Below are 21,313 nucleotides of genomic sequence, written 5' to 3' on the forward strand. Positions count from 1 at the left end.
ATTTATGGTTTCACCCATCAATTACTGCTAATAATGACTGTTGCACAATAAGCAATAAACTCATAATGAAGACTAAATGTTTACTTTATTTTTCAATATATGAATAAGTGTTCCTGGCCGCAGACACAGTAAATAATATAAAACGTATTAATATATAATAGAATTTAATATAATGTAGAAGATTTCATGTTTTTGACATACGTTAACCGAATGGGAAGCTCGAGACACCCTGAGCTCATAGAGCCAGTCCGCTGCTGTCAATAAGTTACTAAGGAAAAGTAAAGTAGAAGCTTCTTTCAAATAACAAATAAGGTGTGGAATTCTTCGCGTCTAAACCTTGAATGCGATAATTATAACATTTTGAAGTTTCTACGTATATTATATTAGATTACATAATAATTTAATTTGAGTTGAGGAAACTTGTGCAAGTTTAAATTTAATTTAATACGATTTAATTTGAAATTTGACATTTTTAATCAGCATTTAAATTTATTTTATTTTAAGATATTGAAATAGAATTAACATTTAAATTTATATTTATCAAAGCTTGTAATTAAACAATTCTGCGGTAATTCATAAAATTCTCTATATGTATTTCAGCAATTTTGACTCCTCCACCCTGAACGTTCACGTGTCGCAATTTCTTTGCAAGTTCCTAAATCGAATAATTTATTCGCTTTCATTTTGTTACCATTATTATTAAGCCATAATAAAAATTTGAGTTTCAAATATTTTTTTAATTTTAACGTTTAATTAAAATTAAAAAATCTCGCAGGCTTTAATTGCTAATTTGGAATTACTAATAAAATTTCCTATTTTGATACTTTTAAGGCTGCAAGTTTCTAAAGTTTTAAAAGTTCATTTGAGAAATGATAAATATTGTAATAAATTGTTCAACACAAAAAAAAAGAAAAAAAACGATTTCATTAAAAAAATTGTATAAATAATTACAGTTTTTAATCGACTTTTTAACATAACAAGTGTAAATATTGTCTGTTTGAATTTCAAAATAAAAACAGTTGAAGTTTCAAATTGTAAAATGCACACCATGATACTAGCATCGATTTAAAAATTGTGTCAGCGTCAATACTTGTTTTCGAAATTTTTTAATTTTGAAAGATGTTTGAAAATTGTCACGATTTAAAATTCGTAAAATTCGATATCGTAAACATTGAAAGTTTTAAATTTCAAAATTGTATGATTCCAATTTTGCTGAATTTAGACATTTTCACTATGAAATTGTTCCGTTTTCATATCATCGTTTTTTATTTTTAGTTTTTACATTTTTAAGACATGAGAAATTGTGGCTATATTAATTGAAACCTTTGCAGTCTAAATGTAAAATTTAGATTTAAAATGATTAAAGATTAAATTTTAAACAATCTTGAAAACACATAAAAAGTTGGGATACAAAAAACGAAAAAATGAAAAAAAATAATATCAAAATTTGGACATTAAGCTAATAATATAAATGAATAAAACTGAATAATATCAAAACCAAGTGTAAAAAAGTGCGCCCGAACAGGGACTCGAACCCTGGACCCTCAGATTAAAAGTCTGATGCTCTACCGACTGAGCTATCCGGGCACTTATAGAATCGGTTTCTGATGAACGTACTTATTGTCAAAATGCTTCCTTTTCACAAAAATCTCTTATTAACATAATTTTAAACACATGCTTACAAAATCTTATCTCTTTCCTAACTTTCAAAAAATGACAACCCGAAAAAAACGTCTTAGTACAAAAAATCAATTACAGCATTTCTTAATAACATAACAAGCGATGCATGTAATAAATTACTAATATTTTACCCCCCCCCCCCCTAAACAAAATTATTTAAAAAATTGTCTAGAAATATATAAATTTTACTCAACAAATTTTTATTTAAAAACATTAAAACTCGATCACAAAAAATCCCCTCCTGATATAATATGCGTAGAATCTAAAAGAGTTAAAACACTATCAAACAAATACATCTTCTTTGAAAATCTTCAACATCTTCAGCAGTAAATAATTATTATTAATTTATTTATGAAAAATAATAATAGCTAAATATTATTTAATATGTACTTTTTATCGACCTGAGTCGGTAAGATAGTTCGAGACAGTGGAGCTCCAGGCGGAAGAATTTGTTTGAAAACGAGAAAACGAGAAAGAAAAAAAAATAGCGAAAAATTGGGAATTGAGATTAAATAAAATTGGATTAACTTCTGAGTATTTTAAAGATTTCAAACTTCTTAAGAGAAACCTTTATTCTTCTGCTTCAAGGAGTAGAATTGAAGAATTGAAATCGAAGATATATCTTGTATTCACATAGTCAATGTTCTAACCAAATAAGGAGAAGGGCGGAACAAATATTTTGCAGTGTGAACTGTGTGGGGGACTGAAGAGGTGTAGAGATAGACACTTATAAACTACCAAGTTAAGTTGGTGACAAATCACCTCCTTTTACCGGACTTTTGCCGGATTTATCGCACACCAAGTGAAATAAAGTGAATCAGCTAATTAAGGATGTCCTATGAAACTAGTAAGTCTTGTCACCAATTGTTTAGTATTCCAGATATGTTACGCAGGTTATTATTTTGCACACGTAGTCACCGACAAAATGCTGAATTTTTTTTTAACCGTTATATTACATTCATTTAATTAACAATTTTATGCCAAAGTATCTCCTCAGAAGCTTTATCAGTTCCGGATTGAGTCAGCAGTCTCGTCCCAATTTTTTTAAAATAAACATTTTTACATTTTTCTAAACACTTTTAGAGCAGGTTCAAAGCCCTATTGTCTCGAGAAGTTTGTTTCTAGAAATTATTGCAAAATGCAACAGGTGGTAAATTATTTTATATTAGGTTAACTGTTTTAAACTCGAATCACTGGAGTCTAGATGATTGGAAATAATCCAAATGAGTATTTTTAGAAAGTAAATAGGTTTTTTAATTCGTGTCCTGTTTGTTTTTATTTTTGCATTATAGAGGGACAAATCATTATGATTTTATTTTTGTGTACTGGAGTGTATTTTTTTATTGTGGTAAAAGAAGATTAATTCAAATCAAGTGTAAATACTGTACTTTTTATTTTTAATAACCCTTTAGGTTTTTTTGTGTGAATAATGAGGGCATTTTAATTTAATTGAAGGCTGTAAACATATATTTAATAATAGAAATATAACATTCGGGACGAAAATAGAGGATAATATTCGGATCTGGATTCCAGCCAATTTATCAGTTGGAGCAGGTGTTATTCTACAAAACTAATAAAATTAGTTATTTAGTCAGTTTTGAAACAGGCTTTCATAATTTTTCAAATGGAATTCTTAGCTTAATCTTCCCTTTTCATTTATTTTTAATTTTGGTGCTTTTATTTATTAATATTTATTTATTTAGCAACCAATTTGGAACACATTTCTCGCTTCGAAAATGTTTTATACACTTTGTAATGTTTGTAAGCAAAGTAGTTTTTAAACAAAATTGTGAAGATAACTAATTATTTGTTATAGATTGCATGAATTATTAACAACTCTTAAATCGCAAGTGATTAATCTTTTTTCAGAATACATATTTGCTACTTTACCTCGCACACAAAGAGGACAACCCTTGGTGTTGGGTAGCGATCCAAAAGGAAAAAATTTTTTATACACCAATGGAAATAGCGTTATTATTCGCAATATTGATGTAAGTTTCATTGTGCAATAGTGTGAAAATTTAATATTTATATTTACTTTAATAAACAAATATTAGATGTTATAATTTATACTAAATATATTATTAGTGCTATGGAATAAAAGTGAGTATTTAAATTATTTATAGAATCCAGCTATTTCTGATATTTATACCGAACACTCTTGCCCTGTAAATGTTGCTAAATACTCTCCAAGCGGTTTCTACATTGCTTCTGGAGGTACGTACAGTCTCATTTTATTTTTTTAAATTGAAACTAAATTCTTACTTTTACTAAATATCTTTCTAAGTGATTAATTTAAAACAAAAGAAGAATCTTGGTAATAATATTTTTCTTTTTTAACTTAATTTAGATCAGTCAGGAAAAATTCGCATTTGGGATACTGTCAATAAGGAACACATATTAAAAAATGAATTCCAACCTATTAGTGGACCAATTAAGGATATCGCCTGGTCACCCGATAGCCAACGTATGGTTGTTGTCGGTGAAGGCAGAGAAAGGTAAATTACTAATTCAAGAAATAATATAAATACTAAATTAACGAAATGTTTATATTGAGTAAATGTTTAACTTTTTCAGATTCGGTCATGTCTTTATGGCAGAAACGGGAACATCTGTGGGTGAAATTTCCGGTCAGAGCAAATCGATCAATTCCTGTGACTTTAGACCTGTGAGGCCATTCAGACTGATTACTGGAAGTGAAGATAATACTGTTGCTGTCTTTGAAGGCCCACCATTTAAATTTAAGTATGCCTTTTTTCAGCACTCTAAATACACGTGATTTGTCTTTAAGACTTATAAAATTTTCGTATTGTTTTAAATTAGGATGACGAAACAAGATCACACTCGTTTCGTTCAAGCCGTACGGTATTCACCATCCGGAAGCCTCTTCGCTTCCGCAGGATTTGATGGGAAAGTATTTATCTACGATGGAGTTTCGTCAGAAATTGTTGGGGAAGTGGGCTCTCCTGCCCACCAAGGCGGTGTTTACGGAGTAAGAAATTGAATCTAAATCGAAAAAATTTGAATGAATCCTCCAAATTAAATATGTTAACTATAAGAATATTAATAAACTTGAAATATTCAACAGGTGGCATGGAAGCCAGATGGGACACAATTGTTAACAGCATCCGGAGACAAAACTTGCAAACTCTGGGACGTTGAGACTCGATCGATTATTAGTGAGTTCAACATGGGTTCGACAGTTGATGATCAGCAAGTACGTCATTAGAATCTGTTACATATATACCAATACCTTCTCACAAAATGAATAATTATATTGCAAAAGAGATGATTAATTATTAGAGTCGAATCTATAAAGTAATTTGTTTTTCAGGTGAGTTGTTTGTGGCAAGGAAACCACTTGCTTTCAGTCTCACTCAGTGGATTTATAAACTATCTCAATGTTGACGATCCTAGCAAACCTCTCAGGATAATAAAGGGACATAACAAACCAATAACAGTATTAGCCTTAAGTCCTGACAGAAGTACAATTTACACCGGATCCCACGACGGATACATTACAAACTGGAACGCCAAAACTGGAGAAAATGATCGGGTTCAGGGTCAAGGTCATGGAAATCAAATTAACGGAATGAAGGCAGCCGAGAATTCTCTATATACGGCTGGAATTGATGACACCTTCCGAGTTGTTGATATTGCAACCAATTCTTATTCAGAATCTGCGTCTGTAAAGTTGGATTCTCAACCTCACGGTCTCGATATTTATGGCGATATTGTGGTCGTCGCTTCTGTCAGACAGGTACTTGATGCAGGGTTTGAACTCACGCCACTATAAACACTATTTGACACATTTTTTTTAGCAATGCCCCTAGTTTGAAAAAAAAATTTCACCATTTTGTCCCAATTAGTGATGTGGAATCGTTTAAATTTTAAAAAGCTTCGAATCAAACAATTTATTTTTTAAATAATCAAATTCTAAATTTAACAATATTTGAATGTGGATGGCTTCAAAAATAAGTAATGCATAAAAGCATTAATCTGAATATTTTTATTTTTTAAATACCCTCAAAATAATTTTTTTAAGAAAAAACTTTGCATGAAAATACTGTGTTTGAAGATTATTTAATTATTTTCATAACTAAAAACAGTAGAGTTATAGAGAATGTTTTCTTTTTAAAAAAATCTTGAAGTAAAGTAAACTTTTATGAAACGTAAATGACCAGAAAAAAAATAATTTAAACAATATTATATTTGAAATACATTAAAACACTTAAATGTCTGTCTAGAGTTCTTAAATATTAATTTTTTTTCAAACACTTGTAAGAAAACACTAAGTTTTTAAAGATTACTAGGTAAAATTTGTATAATGACCTCTGAATGGCATTTTCTAACCGAAAGAAACTTTAAATTAACGACGAAAGTTCAATATCCACGTAAACTTTAAACTTTTCGAATTTGAAAATAATGCAAGTCGATCAGTTTAAACTTTTGTGTGGAAATCCCTGAGATTACAAAATACTTCAAAATCAGATTTTAATTAGCTTAATTTTATGCGATTATTCTTCTTTATTAATGTTTTTCTCTTCCTCTAAAGTATTTAATTTTTCTAGAATGGAACTGTCGGCGTAAGATTTAGATGTTTTTTGAACAAATACTTTTACTAAAAACCTAGAAAATATCTGGACTTTGAAAATAAAACTTTTATAACAATGCTGGTATAAGAAATTGAATGAAGAAGTTTTATACCAAATTTCGTAAATGTGATAACAAAATATTAAAATAGCATTTCTATCAATTCAATTTAGATTTAACACAAAATATTTTATAAATTCAAAATAGAATGCAAAATTGTCAATATAATGTTATGCAATTGGTTTAAAATACTATTTTGTTCAAGTCGCATATGCCTTGTATGCCTTGTAATTTACAATACAATTGGATGGGTTTAACGAATAGTTACATTTGTGCAAATATTATTTGCTAATACATAGGTTTTAATACTGGGAAAAAGAACATTCAAGCTACTACATATTGTCGATTATTTGAGATATTTTTCAATACATATAGCGTTTTATATCACTTTAATTGAATTTAATTTAATGCCGCTTGTTACCTTGTTCAATTAAAAAAAAAAAAGATCTACTATTTTTCCAAAATTTATGCAACTATTGACACTTTTTTCCGCTGAAATCTGGTTAGTATTTAAAAAGCGGTTTTTATTAGTCACAAATTATGGATCAGGGGAAAAAACTTAACGTAATTTTATCCCTTATTTTGCAGTTGACGGTCATCCAAAACGGAAGAAAAGTATCGAGTTCGCCGGTCGATTACGAGCCCTCGTGTGTTTCGATCAATCAAGGAAATGGAGAAGTCGCAGTGGGTGGGGCTTGTGATAACAAGGTTCATATTTATACGTTAGAGGGAAACAAATTATCTCCGAAGACTGAATTAGAACATTTAGGTCCGATCACAGACGTTTCTTACAGTCCTGACAATAATTACGTGGTAGCATGCGATGCTAATCGAAAGGTTATTCTCTATTCTCTTCCGGCATATAAGGTAATTTCACACTATATTGAATCATTTTTCCACTATTATGCCTCTCTTTAACTATCTAAGTGCTAATTATTTATTCGTAACTTTGTAACTTGCGTTTATCGGATCTTCAGAGGGTGAGTTCTCATCCAAAGGCCAATATCAATGCTTTAAATATTCAATGACTAGAATAAAAAATGTTCTTAATATGTATTATCAGGGTGTACGTAGCGATTCGTATGGATAAAATCCGGTCTTTTCAGGTTTTCCCGGTCAATAAATCAAATTTTTCTAGTTCCCCCTTTTTGTACATCATTTTTAACGGCAACATTTTTTTATGATAGCAGAACCATCAATAAACAAATTCTTTTTTTTTCAAACGTAACTCGTCGCATTAGAGCTAGAATACGCCATTTTTACTCACTGCCAAACTGAGAAAATAAGTTTAAAATCTTTTAATAATATTATCCTGGTATACCTTATTAAAAATGTTTAGAAATATCAAAGTCATCAGAAAAACGGTCTATAAATAATATGCAACAAAGAGCGCACTGGCATACATTTTGATGCAATTACTCATTTAATTTAGCAGAAATCAAAAAAACAGATAACAGTGCCTGAAGAAGATTTTGAAAGTAACCATTAATAATTATTTGAACTATTGTACTTTATTAAATACTTAGTAATAAAAATGATAGACTTTTTAGAAATAATTAAAATGCTACTTTGAAAGTAACATTTTAAAAGATTACTAAAACAAAAAACTCTTAATTGCAGGTTACAATATTTGAATATAATATGTCAATTAGCTAGCATTTTTCTCCGCCCTTTTATAGTATTATAAAACTGAAACTGAATTAACATCTACCGTTTTTACTCATAATTTTTATGATTTGTAAGTTGACTATCAGAAAAAATGTTTACGATAACGTTCTATAGCAGGTTTTAAATGTGAAATTTGACTTTGTGTTCCCTATTACTCTCAAGAGATGAAGTGTTATTTAAAAATAAAATATTTCTATGCTAAGCGGAGAGAAAGTCAAAAAATTATTTACAATATTAAAGTCTGTTTGTTATAATCTGTGTAATATTGGGCACAGTCATGTATCTTTAAATCTCTTCATCAGTAAACGATCAATTATATCTTTATTTTTTTAGTTTCACATTCTAAGCGAGAAGTTGTGTTTTATAATAGATTAAAGATTTAAATTACTTTTCGCTTTTCAATAAAATAAATCATTTATTAGAAAAGAATAAAATATCGTTAAAGTTTAAGGTTCTTATGAAAAATTCAAGAACTCCAGGTTTTCAAGATTTTCCAGGTCGCTAGACACCCTGATATTGAAAATTATAGTTAATATTATGGAAAATAATCTCTAATTATTGTGTTTTTTTAGTTTGCACATGATAGAGAATGGGGCTTCCATAGTGCGAGAGTAAATTCCGTCGCCTGGTCGCCTGATTCAATTATGGTTGCGAGCGGAAGTCTCGATACGACAATTATAATTTGGAGTCTAACACACCCGGCGAAGCACACTATTATTAAACGTATGTGGATTTTTAACTCATTTTAAATTTATAATCATAGGAAAAAAGAACCGATAGAAAGCTAGTCGATTTGAATCGCGTATCTGTCATTAGCAGTTTGAAAGAATAAAAATCCAATCGGTTGACCACAGTTTTAATCTGCCACCTATGCGCGGTGCTTTATATCTGCCATTCCGCATGCGTTAGATTGCTGAGTGATTAGAGTTGAATGAGACTACCTGAAATAATTCCTATGGATATTTTACGATTTATTAATGTTAACATGAATGTTTTGAAATTCAAAATGATATGGAGGTCTTAAAAGATCATAAATTTGAATAGGACAATGATGATTACAAAACGAATAAAGAAATTCAAATTAAATAATATAATAATGTATTAAAATGAATGCAAAAATTAATTTCTAAATTCAATAATTATAAAGTTTTTATCCTCTTTTTACAATAATTTCAACAGATTATCCTATGTAGGAATTATAAGATTTGCAATGAAAGAAGCGACAAGGACATTCACTTTATTCAGTGCACATGCGCCCTCAATCAATTTGCAAAAGAAAACTTTATCCATCTACGCAAACGAGAATTCTGACCAACAAATAGATTTGATTAAATAACCAGTTTTTCGTGACTAATTTGTAATTCGCTGCAGGATTAAACCGTAAATCACTGAAAAGTTGTATTTGGTCTTTAACATCATGTGTGACGTATGATAATTTTTTTCGTTCGGACTCGTAAAACCATTGTGGACGTTGAGATATTTTACTGATAAAAAAGCCGCGTATCGACTCGCGGCTTTTCTCCCCTATATTTTTCACTATGAACAACTGCATGTCGTTTTTGTTATGGCAAACAAAGGAAAATGTATTTTTTTACAGAATGAGAAAAATATTCATCAATTTTTATGAATGATATTGAAATATTTATAAAAAAATAATTCCATAATTCTTTTTCGAGACAAAATCTTTTTCGTTGATTTTCTTGGTTCGAAGCTGAAGAGGCAAGTTTTTTTACCTTGCACGGCGAATGGCTGCAGGGAGTCCACTCATCAGAAACAAACTCCGCAACCCGCTTATATCTATTTGCATCCCAAACATCCAAATGTGTAGGATTTCAATACCCGCATTTTTATTCAAGATAATTTCTATAAAATAAAACGTGAGTGATAGTTTTTGAAAATTTGAGATTGACATCAGGCGAATGTAAAGTTTCATAATCTAAAGATTGTAAATTGTTAATTTTTCCCTTTCTATGATATCGAGCTTCTATAAGCGTAAATTATAAGAAAAAATCCAGTTTTAAATGTGTAAAAAAATATAAATGTTTTTTCAAACATTCAGCTATGGTATGATACAAATATGTGAAAAACAATGGTAAACCAAATCAATTAAAACACCTTACAATAAATGAATGGCTGGAGTTAAAAACGGGGTGACCCTAAAAATGTTCAAAGTGCACTTTTTTTAAATTCTCTGGCAAAATTCTCGTCTATAGCCCTTGAAAGAAATCCATAACTGATTTTAGTTTTTTTAAATAATATATCATCAAAATCACGATTGTGGTAACCCCGGCTATAACTAGCAGCCAAAAGGTGGTAACCCCTCATTGACTCCTGTGGACGCTCGGGATTTTTTAATACTATTCCCAGATTCTGAGACGTTAGTACCGCTCATTTTCTCGCTTTCAACATGTATTTTTTAGATATTTTTTGTTCCTTGCAAGGATGTTGATTGTTCAGCACAGTTTTATAAACATTTTAGTAAAATGTTTACCGTCAAAGTTGGCTGAAGAAAATGAGATCGCGTGAAATTGCACCGCGACCCGCGTCGAAGTGATGAGGAGTACGAGAAACCGAAAGTGCGTGCTAAAGGCAAACCCGACTATTTTAAAGTTAATTACAGTTCCTCAAATTTATTACAACTAGTCTACTTTTTTCATGATTCAAAGATTTCTAATACTCATTTTTGCATTTTGTATACATTGAAATGGTGAAATTCTTAAACGAAAAGTATGAATATATATTATGTTTGAACAATGAAACACCGTGGTAACATTATATTCCTTTTCGTTTAAAATTACACGATTTTTTCATTACAAAAATTACTTCTTCAATAATTTCAATTACATTTTTTTTATTTATGTAAATCGCAGATACAAATGGCGTAACAAAATTTTATAAGCATTAACATACGTTGTTACAAATTTATTTTTAAATTATAAAATCGTGGAAAGAATTTTTCGTTTCTAATGATCAGCAAAAAACTGTTTTAAATCATTTTTTTTTTTTTTAATAAAATAGTTTTACTTATTTGAAAAAAAAAACGAATAACTTTAAACACATACGGTAATTTACGAGTTTTTAATATGAAATAATTCCACTGACAAATCTACGAATTTATCCTTAAACTGATATGAAAGTAAAGGACGATCGATATGTGGGTTATCCCTTTTAAGCTACCAGCTACTCCTGGGGTTACCCCATCCAGCTACGAAACACTTATAAAATTCATAGTTTTGTAAATAATAAACTGAAATTTCTAGACGCTGTGTGTAGAGTGGTCACCTAACATAAAATTGATTGTTGTTGTTTAAAATATAAAAATTGCAAAGTACGAACGTTTTTCCTGCCTCCTGTGAACAAATAAAAATGTGGGTTACCTCTTTTTGGACGTTAGCCATTCAAATAGTCTATAAATAGAAGTAGACTTTGTAAGTCAGGATTTTCTTAAAAGATGCCCGTTTAACTATTTTTTAATAAATAATGTAAAATAGTTAAATAAAAAGTTTTTATTTAAATTAATCATTTTCTTTTGCAATTATTGTTCCTGAATCAGATAATACCCATTCATAATCGTATGCAATGTGTAATACGATTTTTTCAATTCGTAACGTTTCAGTTAAAAAAAGTTTAATTTTGAGCAGATTTAGAATTCAGTTTTTATTTTATAACTTCGGCATGATCAAATATTATTCAATTTTAAATATTTTAGATTATAAGTTAATTTCTAATATGTTAATTCATTTATATTTACAGATAATCCACTCTAAAAGAATTTCAAATCGAATTCGTGAAAAGTTTCATAATTTCATGCAATTTAAAGTTAATGACATTTCAAGTGATTGGACATTTTTTTATATAATTTTGTTAATTTCCAGTCTAAAAATAAGTGCAATTTAATGTCCTGCTTCTTCCCGGTCTTAAAAAATCCTTCATCATTTCTCCATTTTCCCGGTACAGCAGCCACCCTGATTTGGCAATTGCAAGAATACTTGTTTCAATTCAATTCGTACTCAATCAGAAATATATACATTTTTTATTTTCAGACGCACATCCACAAAGTCAAATTACTCGTCTCGTTTGGTTAGACGAGGAGACTCTGATTTCCGTGGGCCAGGATTGCAATACTAAAATATGGCGTGTCGAGAAGATTTAATCCATTTTCGGAACGTCAAACTGTCACGGTTTTTTAAAATTATTTTGGTGGCATAACTAACTACAAATGCATTTTATTTATTTACCATGTAGCTTACAAATATTGTATATTATTTTTTAATACAATTCTTGATATACAATTGATCACGAACTTCTTTATTTTTAATTCCAATCTATTTCTTAATTCACAAATTTTTATTTTATCTTCCAATCCAGTCTTGAAAATTTTGTATTTATACACAACATTTTTTTATCTGCTTCGAAAATATGTTTCAAGATGTACAAATAATATAAGACTAAAAATATTCCCTCTTGTTTTCAATCATTAAAATACGAACAAGGATACTGTAAGAAAAAACCACTTCGTTCCACTTTAAAATATATTTATTTTATAACTTTTCTGAGCGCAACCATTTATGTATAGGAAAACAATTCTACATATTTACACGATTGTTATCTACAAAACCTAAATATATGACAGTTAGATGACCTAGTGACAATGAACTTTTAAAGTACAGCTCGTCGTGAAAATGGAGATTACATATATAATATATACATATCGTATATCTAAGATGTCTTTATTAAAACGATTTAACGATAACAAGGAAACAATAACAATTTGAACACTAAAGGTTTCAAGGAACTTGTTCGCCCTTCCATTAATATCTACTCTCAGAAACCCTCAAAAGTATCTTAAAGTATTTCAGCGTTTTTCAAAACTCTCCTATACCAAAAATTATTTCCAAACTGAAACCCACTTTCGGTGGAAAATCTCTCAATTCACGGAGATTTTAAACAATTAAATCAATAGCCAGATGTTAAAAGAGCCTCTTTCAGTGTACGTTTAAACTCAACAACCACACTGGCGCTGAGCCTCTAAATTAACCACGAAATTCTTTGACTCCGAAAGAGTTTAAAAGCATCCCAAGCAATTAAAAAGAATTCAAGTGAATTGAAAATAATTCTAAATCATATACTAAAACAGCGAGTACTAATTACTAAATCTTTCTGCTGTTTACCGTGTTTACCATGCGTAAACGGTTCACTGGTGCGAATTGGTTTGTTCGCAATGTTAATATTAATTATTTAATATATTCAACATATATATTTAATATATGTGGGGATAATCCGCTGCAGCGGTGATTGCGTAAATGCCAACAAAATGAAAAAACTTTGGGTGCGAATTCGCAACAGTGTACGGTTTGAGGGTTAAAAAGCAATGGGTTAGTTTGGACGACCAACGCCAGAGAGGTCGTTTTAGATTTAGTCATACACTCCAAGAGACGTTCTTTCAACATAGAGGTATCGAAATCGACTTTAAAATATTTGCTAGAAACTTTTCTATGGTTTTGACGAATTATATCTAGGACGTTTTTGCGGAGACGTCACAGGATGTCTATACGAAACGTGCTTCCTGAGTGCATCACGAGAGCGTGACACGTGTGAGCAGGCTGTACAACTATACGAACTATTACTGTGAGTTTCCATGTGAACTCTCAAATTATACTGATTACTCAATTGTTTACCGCAAATTAGACAAGTCACGCTTGTTTTATTGCAAGTCTGTGAGGTCCTGTTAGAAAGTGATCCAGAGAGAAATTTAAAATTCGCGTCTAAAATTGGTGGAGGCTTTGCATTTTCTAACATTGGATTTCTCTCTTCCATAATCGGTGGCGATTCTTCAACAACGTTTCCTACATAATTCGTCTCGATCTGTTTTATAGGAGGGACATTTCCTATCACAGATTTTCTTTCTCTTTGGTTTAGCTTAGCATTTATGGAATAGTAGGGTTTGGTTTTCACACTACAGGGAATACTATCTAAGTCGTTCGATGATTCCTCTTCTATATTGTCATTCACGTAATTTCCAGGTACTGACTCCAACGTATCTGAGCTTAGATTATTGTCTTTTGCCTCTGTCATTACCGTCATGTTGGCGACTTCCTTCCCCTGAGAAGAAATCGGTGGATCGACAACCATTCCATTATCGTAGTTTGAATTTTTCTGGAATGGAAATTAGAGATCTTTTTGAAAAAAAACTGCAAGAGGCTTTAATTTTTGAACAATCTACACAAAATTTTGATCTATTTATTCAAATGAAAAGAAATTGAAATAGATTTTTAAAAAGCACATGGATTAGAAGATTTTAAATTTGTATATTGATAAATTTAAAAATAAAATGTTTAGAAAAACTACTTTAGATAAAAATAGTTTCCAATAAATTCAAAACGAAAATCAGGAAATAATATAACGGATGAGTTTGAAGAGCCGCAATTCAAAAAATAAGAAAATAGGATTTATGCTATTAATTTGTATGCCTGTCGAACTGTTATTAGTTCAATTTCAATCACTTAACATTTTTAATTGGTTCATTTCTGCTGCTTCTGATTTAAAATCATTTAATTTTTCACAATTCATTTCAATACTTAATTTTTACTGATTTTATTTGCAATATCTAAATGCTTAATTTCAAACACTTTCTTGAAATTGCTGAACTTTGAACATAATGGCTTTAAAATTTTACAAAACAGAATCCATTTCAAATCAGACAGGTTCTTCACTCGAAGTCGCAGAATCTCTCGAGGTTTAAATAACTTTTGTGGCCAGGAGAATTTTGTTTTCATAAAATTGGATTTTATCGCAAACGACAGATACGAAAAAATGTTAAAATATATGTGGCGTTTTCCAGAGAATCTTTGATTTCTTTCTTCGAATTTTGAACATATGAAAAAAATATTTTCTGGAAAATCCCACCTGTTTTATTCATTTTATTGTTTGAAAGTTTCTGTTAATATAAGAGAGACATCCTATCAGTTTGATGTGGATTGAACCATTTTTTAGGCCCGGATAATTTTTTCCCTACCAATATAATTTTTGAATTTTTTTCGCAAATTATGGAAGATATCACAAAATAGCAAGATATATTTTTTGTAGAACTTTTTTAGATGTACAAACTTTCTAGAAAACGAGAAAAATCGATTAAAAATAAAACTTCAACTGGCCCAAAAATTTATTTAACTGACAGAAAACTCACAAAGCCGAATTCATCTCCTGTCAGGGAGACTGTGCATGTACATGCCCAAGTAACAGATTCTGTAAAAGTACATTTTTTATACCAGCATAAACTTTTCAAAAACAAATTGTGCATCAAAATTGCACAAGAAGGCCTGTGTCGTTCTCTAGCGATCGGTTCTTTTGCCGTTCTCAAAAGTTCGATTCTTGATCAACCAAAATCACAGAATCTTTTCCGCAAGAGATATGTTGTTCTTCAAAGGGTTTATAGTGCGGTTTTTTGTTGTTGTTGTTGAGAAAATAGATTTCATACTCGTCTTTTTTACAAATAGTAAAAATACGTATCGCCTAATTTCCTCTAAAAAAAAAACAATATAGTTCATTTCCGAGAGATTTTTCGACTTCACGTGTAAAACCTGCTTGATTTAATATAGATTCAACCACAAGAATTTTTTTTGGATCTAATTCCTCAAATAAAAAGAAATTGAAATTATTTTTTTAAATGTGAATGATGCTTTTACAAGTTTTTGTTTTCTGTTGCTGTCAAATTTTTATTAGATTAATTTCAATCAATATAAAATTGCAATTGTTGAATATCCACTATTTTAAATTAAAAGTAAGGAAGGAGGAAAGTTGAATTTTTAGCAATTCGCTTTATTTGTAATTATGCTATTTTTATTGCTTCAGTTTGTTTATTTCTTATGATTCAAATAAAGCAACACAAATGTTAAGCACTCATAAGTTATGAAAATGTTCAATATCGAACGCTCTAAAATTCAATTCGTACAATTTAAATTACCGAAGGATACGTTTCCTTCGACCGTTTTAAAATGACTGTGTCTAGTCGTTCCGAATAACTGGGGGATGGAATAGTCATCCCGAAAAATCGGGACGACTAGCGAAGTTTATAAAAAATATTTGACTACTCATACCGAATTTTGGGACGAAATACTTTGTTTTAAAATTCATACACTTCACATCAAACATAAATATCTGTAAACTGCATCTACGACTTTGTAAATCTTGACTTCACCTCTTTAGCAAATCTAGAAAAATGTTTCTAAAAATTGGACAAATCATAAAATAAAGAGCAAATTCTACTCTTTAAATCTAAATCAAGAGCACGATTAAATATCATGTAATTGTGGAGTATTCATAAAAAATATTTACTCGTGCAATATAAATGTTTGGGATGACAAAATTCCAAGATTCTTCGTTAACCTATATTTGATACAAGAGTTTAATTCAGAATTACAAAATGCTTATTAAAAAAAATTTGACTTTAAATCTAGGTACTTTTTGACTCGCTTATTAAAATAATTTTAACGTAGGTAGATTTGACACGAAATTTTCTAATCTTGCAAATTTTTTTTTAAAGTGAAGTTTAAATTCTCCAACATTAAAAAAAAAAGAAATATACCCTAACTTTCTGTCGGTTGTGTATGGAGTTTAATTGATTTAGGAATTGTAATTTTTTTACTAACAATCAAATTAGAACGCTTCCAATTCAAAAATTTACCATTTTTAATTATAAAAATAAAATATTTTAGTTTTTTACGCTTACGATCTAAAACTTAAAATTCAAAACGCTTTCAATTTTGAATGTTTTAAGTTGTTACGTTTTAAAAAATTAAATTTTGAATTGCGAAGTGTCTTGTCATCCCGAAAGTCGATATGAGCAGTCACATACTTTTTTTATAAGTTTAGTGAGTCGTCCCGAAAATTCGGGACGACTAGTCCATCTCCTTTTCCAACTCTCCCATTTTTTCTGGAGGACTAGACACAGCCTTTAAATTGTTTAATTTTAACAGGCTGAAATAATAAAATTTCGAAATGGTTTGATTGAAATACTTTTTAATTTGGTAGTCTTTAATTTAAAGTAACAAATTGTAAAGCGTCAAGTTTTGACCGCTCTCGACATTTTTCGAAAGTTTCTAATTTCAAGACTTTTAAATTCTGAGTGTTTAACTATTCAATATTGTAATAATTTTTCCCCTTTCTTGATATGTATATAATGCTCAGTTTCTCGGTCCAGTGTGGCCACCGCCTCTTTAAAGATTTGATATCCGCTATCCAGTTTCTTTTGGGTCTTTCAATTCAGAGTCGTTTGCCAATCTCTCAAGCTGGTAGGAAATTATTATTTATACAATAAAATAAAAGTGTATATTCATAAAGTTATATTTGTTGTGAAGAAAACTAAAGGAATCCATGTACGTAGAACCAATCCACCACGAGAACAACGGATCTCTACATGTCAAACCAGCTCGAGGGATTTTAGTTAATTGGAAAGAAAATCTATCGTTAATACTAAGCGAGCGAATGAAATTAATGAGATGATAACATGTAAGAATGTAAAGGAACCATGTCCACAGATATATTTCTCACTATTTCGACATAATCGTAGCATGGTTCAGATTAATTTAGAAAATTGGATAAACGACCCAGAATATCAAAATCAAAAACGCAAATATTAAACTTTTTTAATTTAAAAAGTGGCTAGACTTGATCTAGAGAACTAGGTATCTATTGAAAATGTGAAATAAAAAACGTGAAGAATCTATTTTAAATATACCTGTAAATTCATTCTATGGGGTAAGGTTCCATGGGATGCATCCACTTGCATTTAGTTGCAACACACACAACGATTCTTGATCTCGTGGATATCGTTTTTATTCATTATCGTTCCTTCGATGCACATACGAACATAATATGTACTGGCTAAATCCTCTGTGAAGTACTTCTTGAGGAACGACAGTGAATGTGTTTAAGTGACCTGAACAAAACAACACGATCATAGGGTAATATCAAGATTAGAGAAGGAGCAAGCAAAAGTGTTGTATCAGTTTTCCAACATCACTTTAGTTTTTTTTTTTAATTTTAGGGTTTGAGGAAAGATACTGGGTTGACTATGTAAGAAGATAGGATCCATTAATTCTACTGATTAGGTGGTGGTACTACTACATTCTCTACAAAACTGAGATGTTAGGCAAATCAGGGCCTCTAATTATAAATTTAATCATCACTCATGCATCATTTTAATTCTATAGCATTCTATTCATTTTTACGCCTATGTCTATTTTAAGTGTATTTAATTTCAAGGTGCCGATCGAATTAAGAAACCTCGGATACCATATTCAAAAACCAGATTTTTTCCTCTAAATTTAAACATTGTGAATTACCAAATTTTCTATTTTGAAAGACTTTCAGTTTCGAATTATTATTTCCTGCTGATTTGTTACATTAAAGGTTCTGAACTGAAATTTTTATGTTAGTGTAAAGCTTTGTAAAATTTGAAGACGCATTTAAAATAGTATAAAAATATTAAATCCGCAGAATCGTCACCCTGAATTACCGATGTCCTTTTTGAACACCTCAATGAGGATTCGATTAAGGGGAAAAATGCTGGATTATAACGTCAACTTTGGTTTCACTGTAAATATTTTAAACCAAGCAGCTAGACTGAAAATTAGCATTCAGCGATTTTTTTCTCTTTGTCAGCTAATCGCGTGCATGTACAACTAATTTGCGTTCAATAAAAAAGCTATTTTCTTCCATTTTACGTAAAATGGACTCCAAGTAGAGTTAAAAGGCTTCCTTTTTTACGGAAAATTTTATAGTAAAATGGACTGTTAATAATTAAAATTAATTATCTATGTTAGAGATAATTAAAGTTACTTATTAATTTTGAAGATGTATAGTGATATTTTTCTAGGAAATATTTTCTTTCTAATTGTAAGTTATAGACTTCAATGCTTGAAGAGTTTTTTCTATTAATAATGCCTTGATTAGTAATTTCAAAACTCATAGAACAACGTTAAGAGACTGAACCGCCAAAATTTCAAGCAATAATAAAAGGGGCTTACCCCGGCAATATCTGCCAGTCCTCGAATGTGCAGAGTGTCTGCCATTGCTAATAATGCAGGTAATTGTTCCTGATAAATATTTACTTCTCCATTGTACATAAATGTGACTAGTGCACACAAATTTGAATACTCCATTCCTGGTAAGACGATAACAGGGTGCTGGGAGTTATTCAAGTCCTGGAATTTGTGCAAATTATTATCAAAGTGCCTTTTTGGAACTTTATCAATTATTTTAAAGACAAAATTCAAACCTTTTCGAATATTTTCATTGAAAATATGAATGTCATACATTTGCAAAACTATATCAATCGTAGAGGAGTTTAAAATAAATTTCAGAATATTTTTAATACATAGTTTGCTCAACAAGTTTTTTATTTATTTTTTTGTTTTTTATCTGAGGATTTCGTATAAATTGTTCTAAATTTATTTTTAGTTAATTTAATTACTTTAAATAATTCTTTGAAGTAGTAACTACAAGCTGAAAGAATTATCCTGTGGGCGTGAATGTGTCTACCACCAGCACTCAGCGTAACATCTGTGAGGTGACCTCCATCCAGTAACTTTGGTAAAGAACTCAGTAATGTGTTTTGAAAATTGTGCCACCGTAAGCAAAATTGTTGACCTTCCATAATTCCTGACAATGTAAATATTTCGTTAATAGCGGTTCAGTTTGAATCAAGGCGGCAGACATAATGAAAAACGAAATATGTATTCTGTTTCTGCCAACCGCAGGAAATAGTTTTATTTTTTGCATCTAGATCAAATACGTGACGTAAAAATGCCTAATTTGACTCGTGTCTTCCTACAGTCTGTTCATTAATTTATAAATTATGTTTAAAAATTATAGAACTTGGAAGGAAAACAAAGCGTTATGATTTTAGGGATCTTTAATTGACAAATTAAAACTGATAAAGACATTTTTAATTTGAACACAGTAGCGTTTGGAAAGTCTAAACTAAATATAGGTCTTTTAGAAATTCAAGTTGAAAGCAATCTTCTGTTTTCAAACAAAAAAAAAAGAATTCTACAACGTAGTCTAATTCTAGTCAAGGCAACGAAAATCCCTAACTTCGAATATACTTCTAAAATAGATGACAGCGGTGAATTGTCAAAAGCACGCTCCTGAAATGTGGAAATTTGGTTCAAATTTGTGTCAGAAAAAAGGTTTATAATTTGTAAAATGCTATGTAAAGAAAAAAATCTTCAGCATTTTTATTAAATATTTTTAAGCATTTCAAAATAATCAAACAGGAAATTGAATTTCAAAATCAACATTACAGAAATTATCCAGAAAACTTTTGACACATCATTCCTGCCAAATTTTCAACAGGACTTAATGCAACTACGCGCGAATCTAATCTAATAATAAACACACGGTCGAAATATTTCGATATCACAATAGATTTTATCTTTGAAATGTCTTCCAAAGGAAGTCTTGTAACAAATGTGACAAGTTCCCTTTACTATTTTTGAGTGGATTAATAAGAAATAAAGACTAGTTCCCAATTTTTAGAATCGAGTTTTCTATTGAAAAATTCCCTGGCAGAAAAATATGATATATTAATTTATTTTGCATTATGGAGAAATTTAAGTTCATAGGACATGGATTTAGCAAGGTTATGTAGCTCAAATCTCAAGAGAAAAAAATTTCTGGTATAGTGATATTATAGAGGCCACTTACAAATGATTAAAGAAACACTTATTAAGCACCAATGGTTCGAGTGTTTGCGACTGAGACAATCCTATTTATTTAATCAGACTGTAGGTTCCAGCCAAATCTATTATTGTCCTCAGGCATGGCTGGAGGAAAGACACGAGCTTATTTATTGGCATGCTAAATTCATCTCGACACTTGAATTTTTTCAAAATATTTCACGTTTTTTGCATCAAAGGTCGATTCCCTAATAACTAAAGAACAGTCTAACAATTATTTATTGCATACCGTCCAAAACAGGAAACTTTTTTCTTCACGTCACTTCACTTAGCAAATGGCACTTTGCAATAAAAAATCAGACGTGATCAGAACCATAGAACATCAAAGTCAAAAGACAGAAAGTTAAAAGTCAGAGTACGCCACTGTCGTTAATTTGTCACAACCCGGGTATCGCGTCCTCTATATATGTCGCGATATTACCGGCCGGACTCGAAAGGTAAACGTGGATCCGTTTAAAAAATTTAAGACATATGAAGATAGGCGAGTAAAAAAAATAACAGGTTTAAACAGAAAAATAAAAGCGTCCACTTTTATCATTTATTTAGAGGAAGGTTATTCTATACAATTAATG

General features: G+C 30.2%; 2 protein-coding genes and 1 non-coding gene across 5 annotated transcripts; 1 reads left to right on the top strand and 2 right to left on the bottom strand.

Annotated features, from left to right (window-relative positions):
• Positions 1-1,514: 1,514 nt before the first annotated feature.
• Trnak-uuu lies at positions 1,515-1,587 on the bottom strand. The gene has a single exon. It is a non-coding gene; the product is annotated as a tRNA-Lys (tRNA).
• A 750-nt stretch (positions 1,588-2,337) lies between these two features.
• Positions 2,338-12,273, top strand: LOC117177078 (actin-interacting protein 1). Its single transcript, XM_033367562.1, has 11 exons — positions 2,338-2,527; positions 3,550-3,671; positions 3,807-3,897; positions 4,031-4,178; positions 4,258-4,425; positions 4,504-4,672; positions 4,769-4,897; positions 5,015-5,440; positions 6,922-7,200; positions 8,574-8,724; positions 12,045-12,273. The coding sequence occupies exons 1-11, from the start codon at positions 2,512-2,514 to the stop codon at positions 12,152-12,154; spliced, it is 1,809 nt and encodes a 602-aa protein (XP_033223453.1). The 5' UTR covers positions 2,338-2,511; the 3' UTR covers positions 12,155-12,273.
• A 265-nt stretch (positions 12,274-12,538) lies between these two features.
• LOC117177358 (protein abrupt) lies at positions 12,539-21,065 on the bottom strand. 3 transcript variants are annotated; one of them, XM_033367990.1, is made up of 4 exons: positions 20,971-21,065; positions 19,475-19,662; positions 19,029-19,205; positions 12,539-14,157 (listed from the first exon to the last, which is right to left on the bottom strand). In XM_033367990.1, the coding sequence occupies exons 2-4, from the start codon at positions 19,655-19,657 to the stop codon at positions 13,495-13,497; spliced, it is 1,023 nt and encodes a 340-aa protein (XP_033223881.1). In that variant the 5' UTR covers positions 19,658-19,662; positions 20,971-21,065; the 3' UTR covers positions 12,539-13,494. The 3 variants fall into 3 exon arrangements, with proteins under 3 accessions (XP_033223881.1, XP_033223882.1, XP_033223880.1); XM_033367989.1 differs by lacking the exon at positions 20,971-21,065 and adding an exon at positions 20,710-20,959 and having other exon boundaries at positions 13,495-14,157; XM_033367991.1 differs by lacking the exons at positions 19,475-19,662; positions 20,971-21,065 and adding an exon at positions 19,280-19,423.
• Between the last annotated feature and the right edge of the window lie 248 nt (positions 21,066-21,313).

This window comes from Belonocnema kinseyi, chromosome 7 (genome assembly GCF_010883055.1).
Source record: "Belonocnema kinseyi isolate 2016_QV_RU_SX_M_011 chromosome 7, B_treatae_v1, whole genome shotgun sequence".
Classification (NCBI taxonomy): domain Eukaryota; kingdom Metazoa; phylum Arthropoda; class Insecta; order Hymenoptera; family Cynipidae; genus Belonocnema; species Belonocnema kinseyi.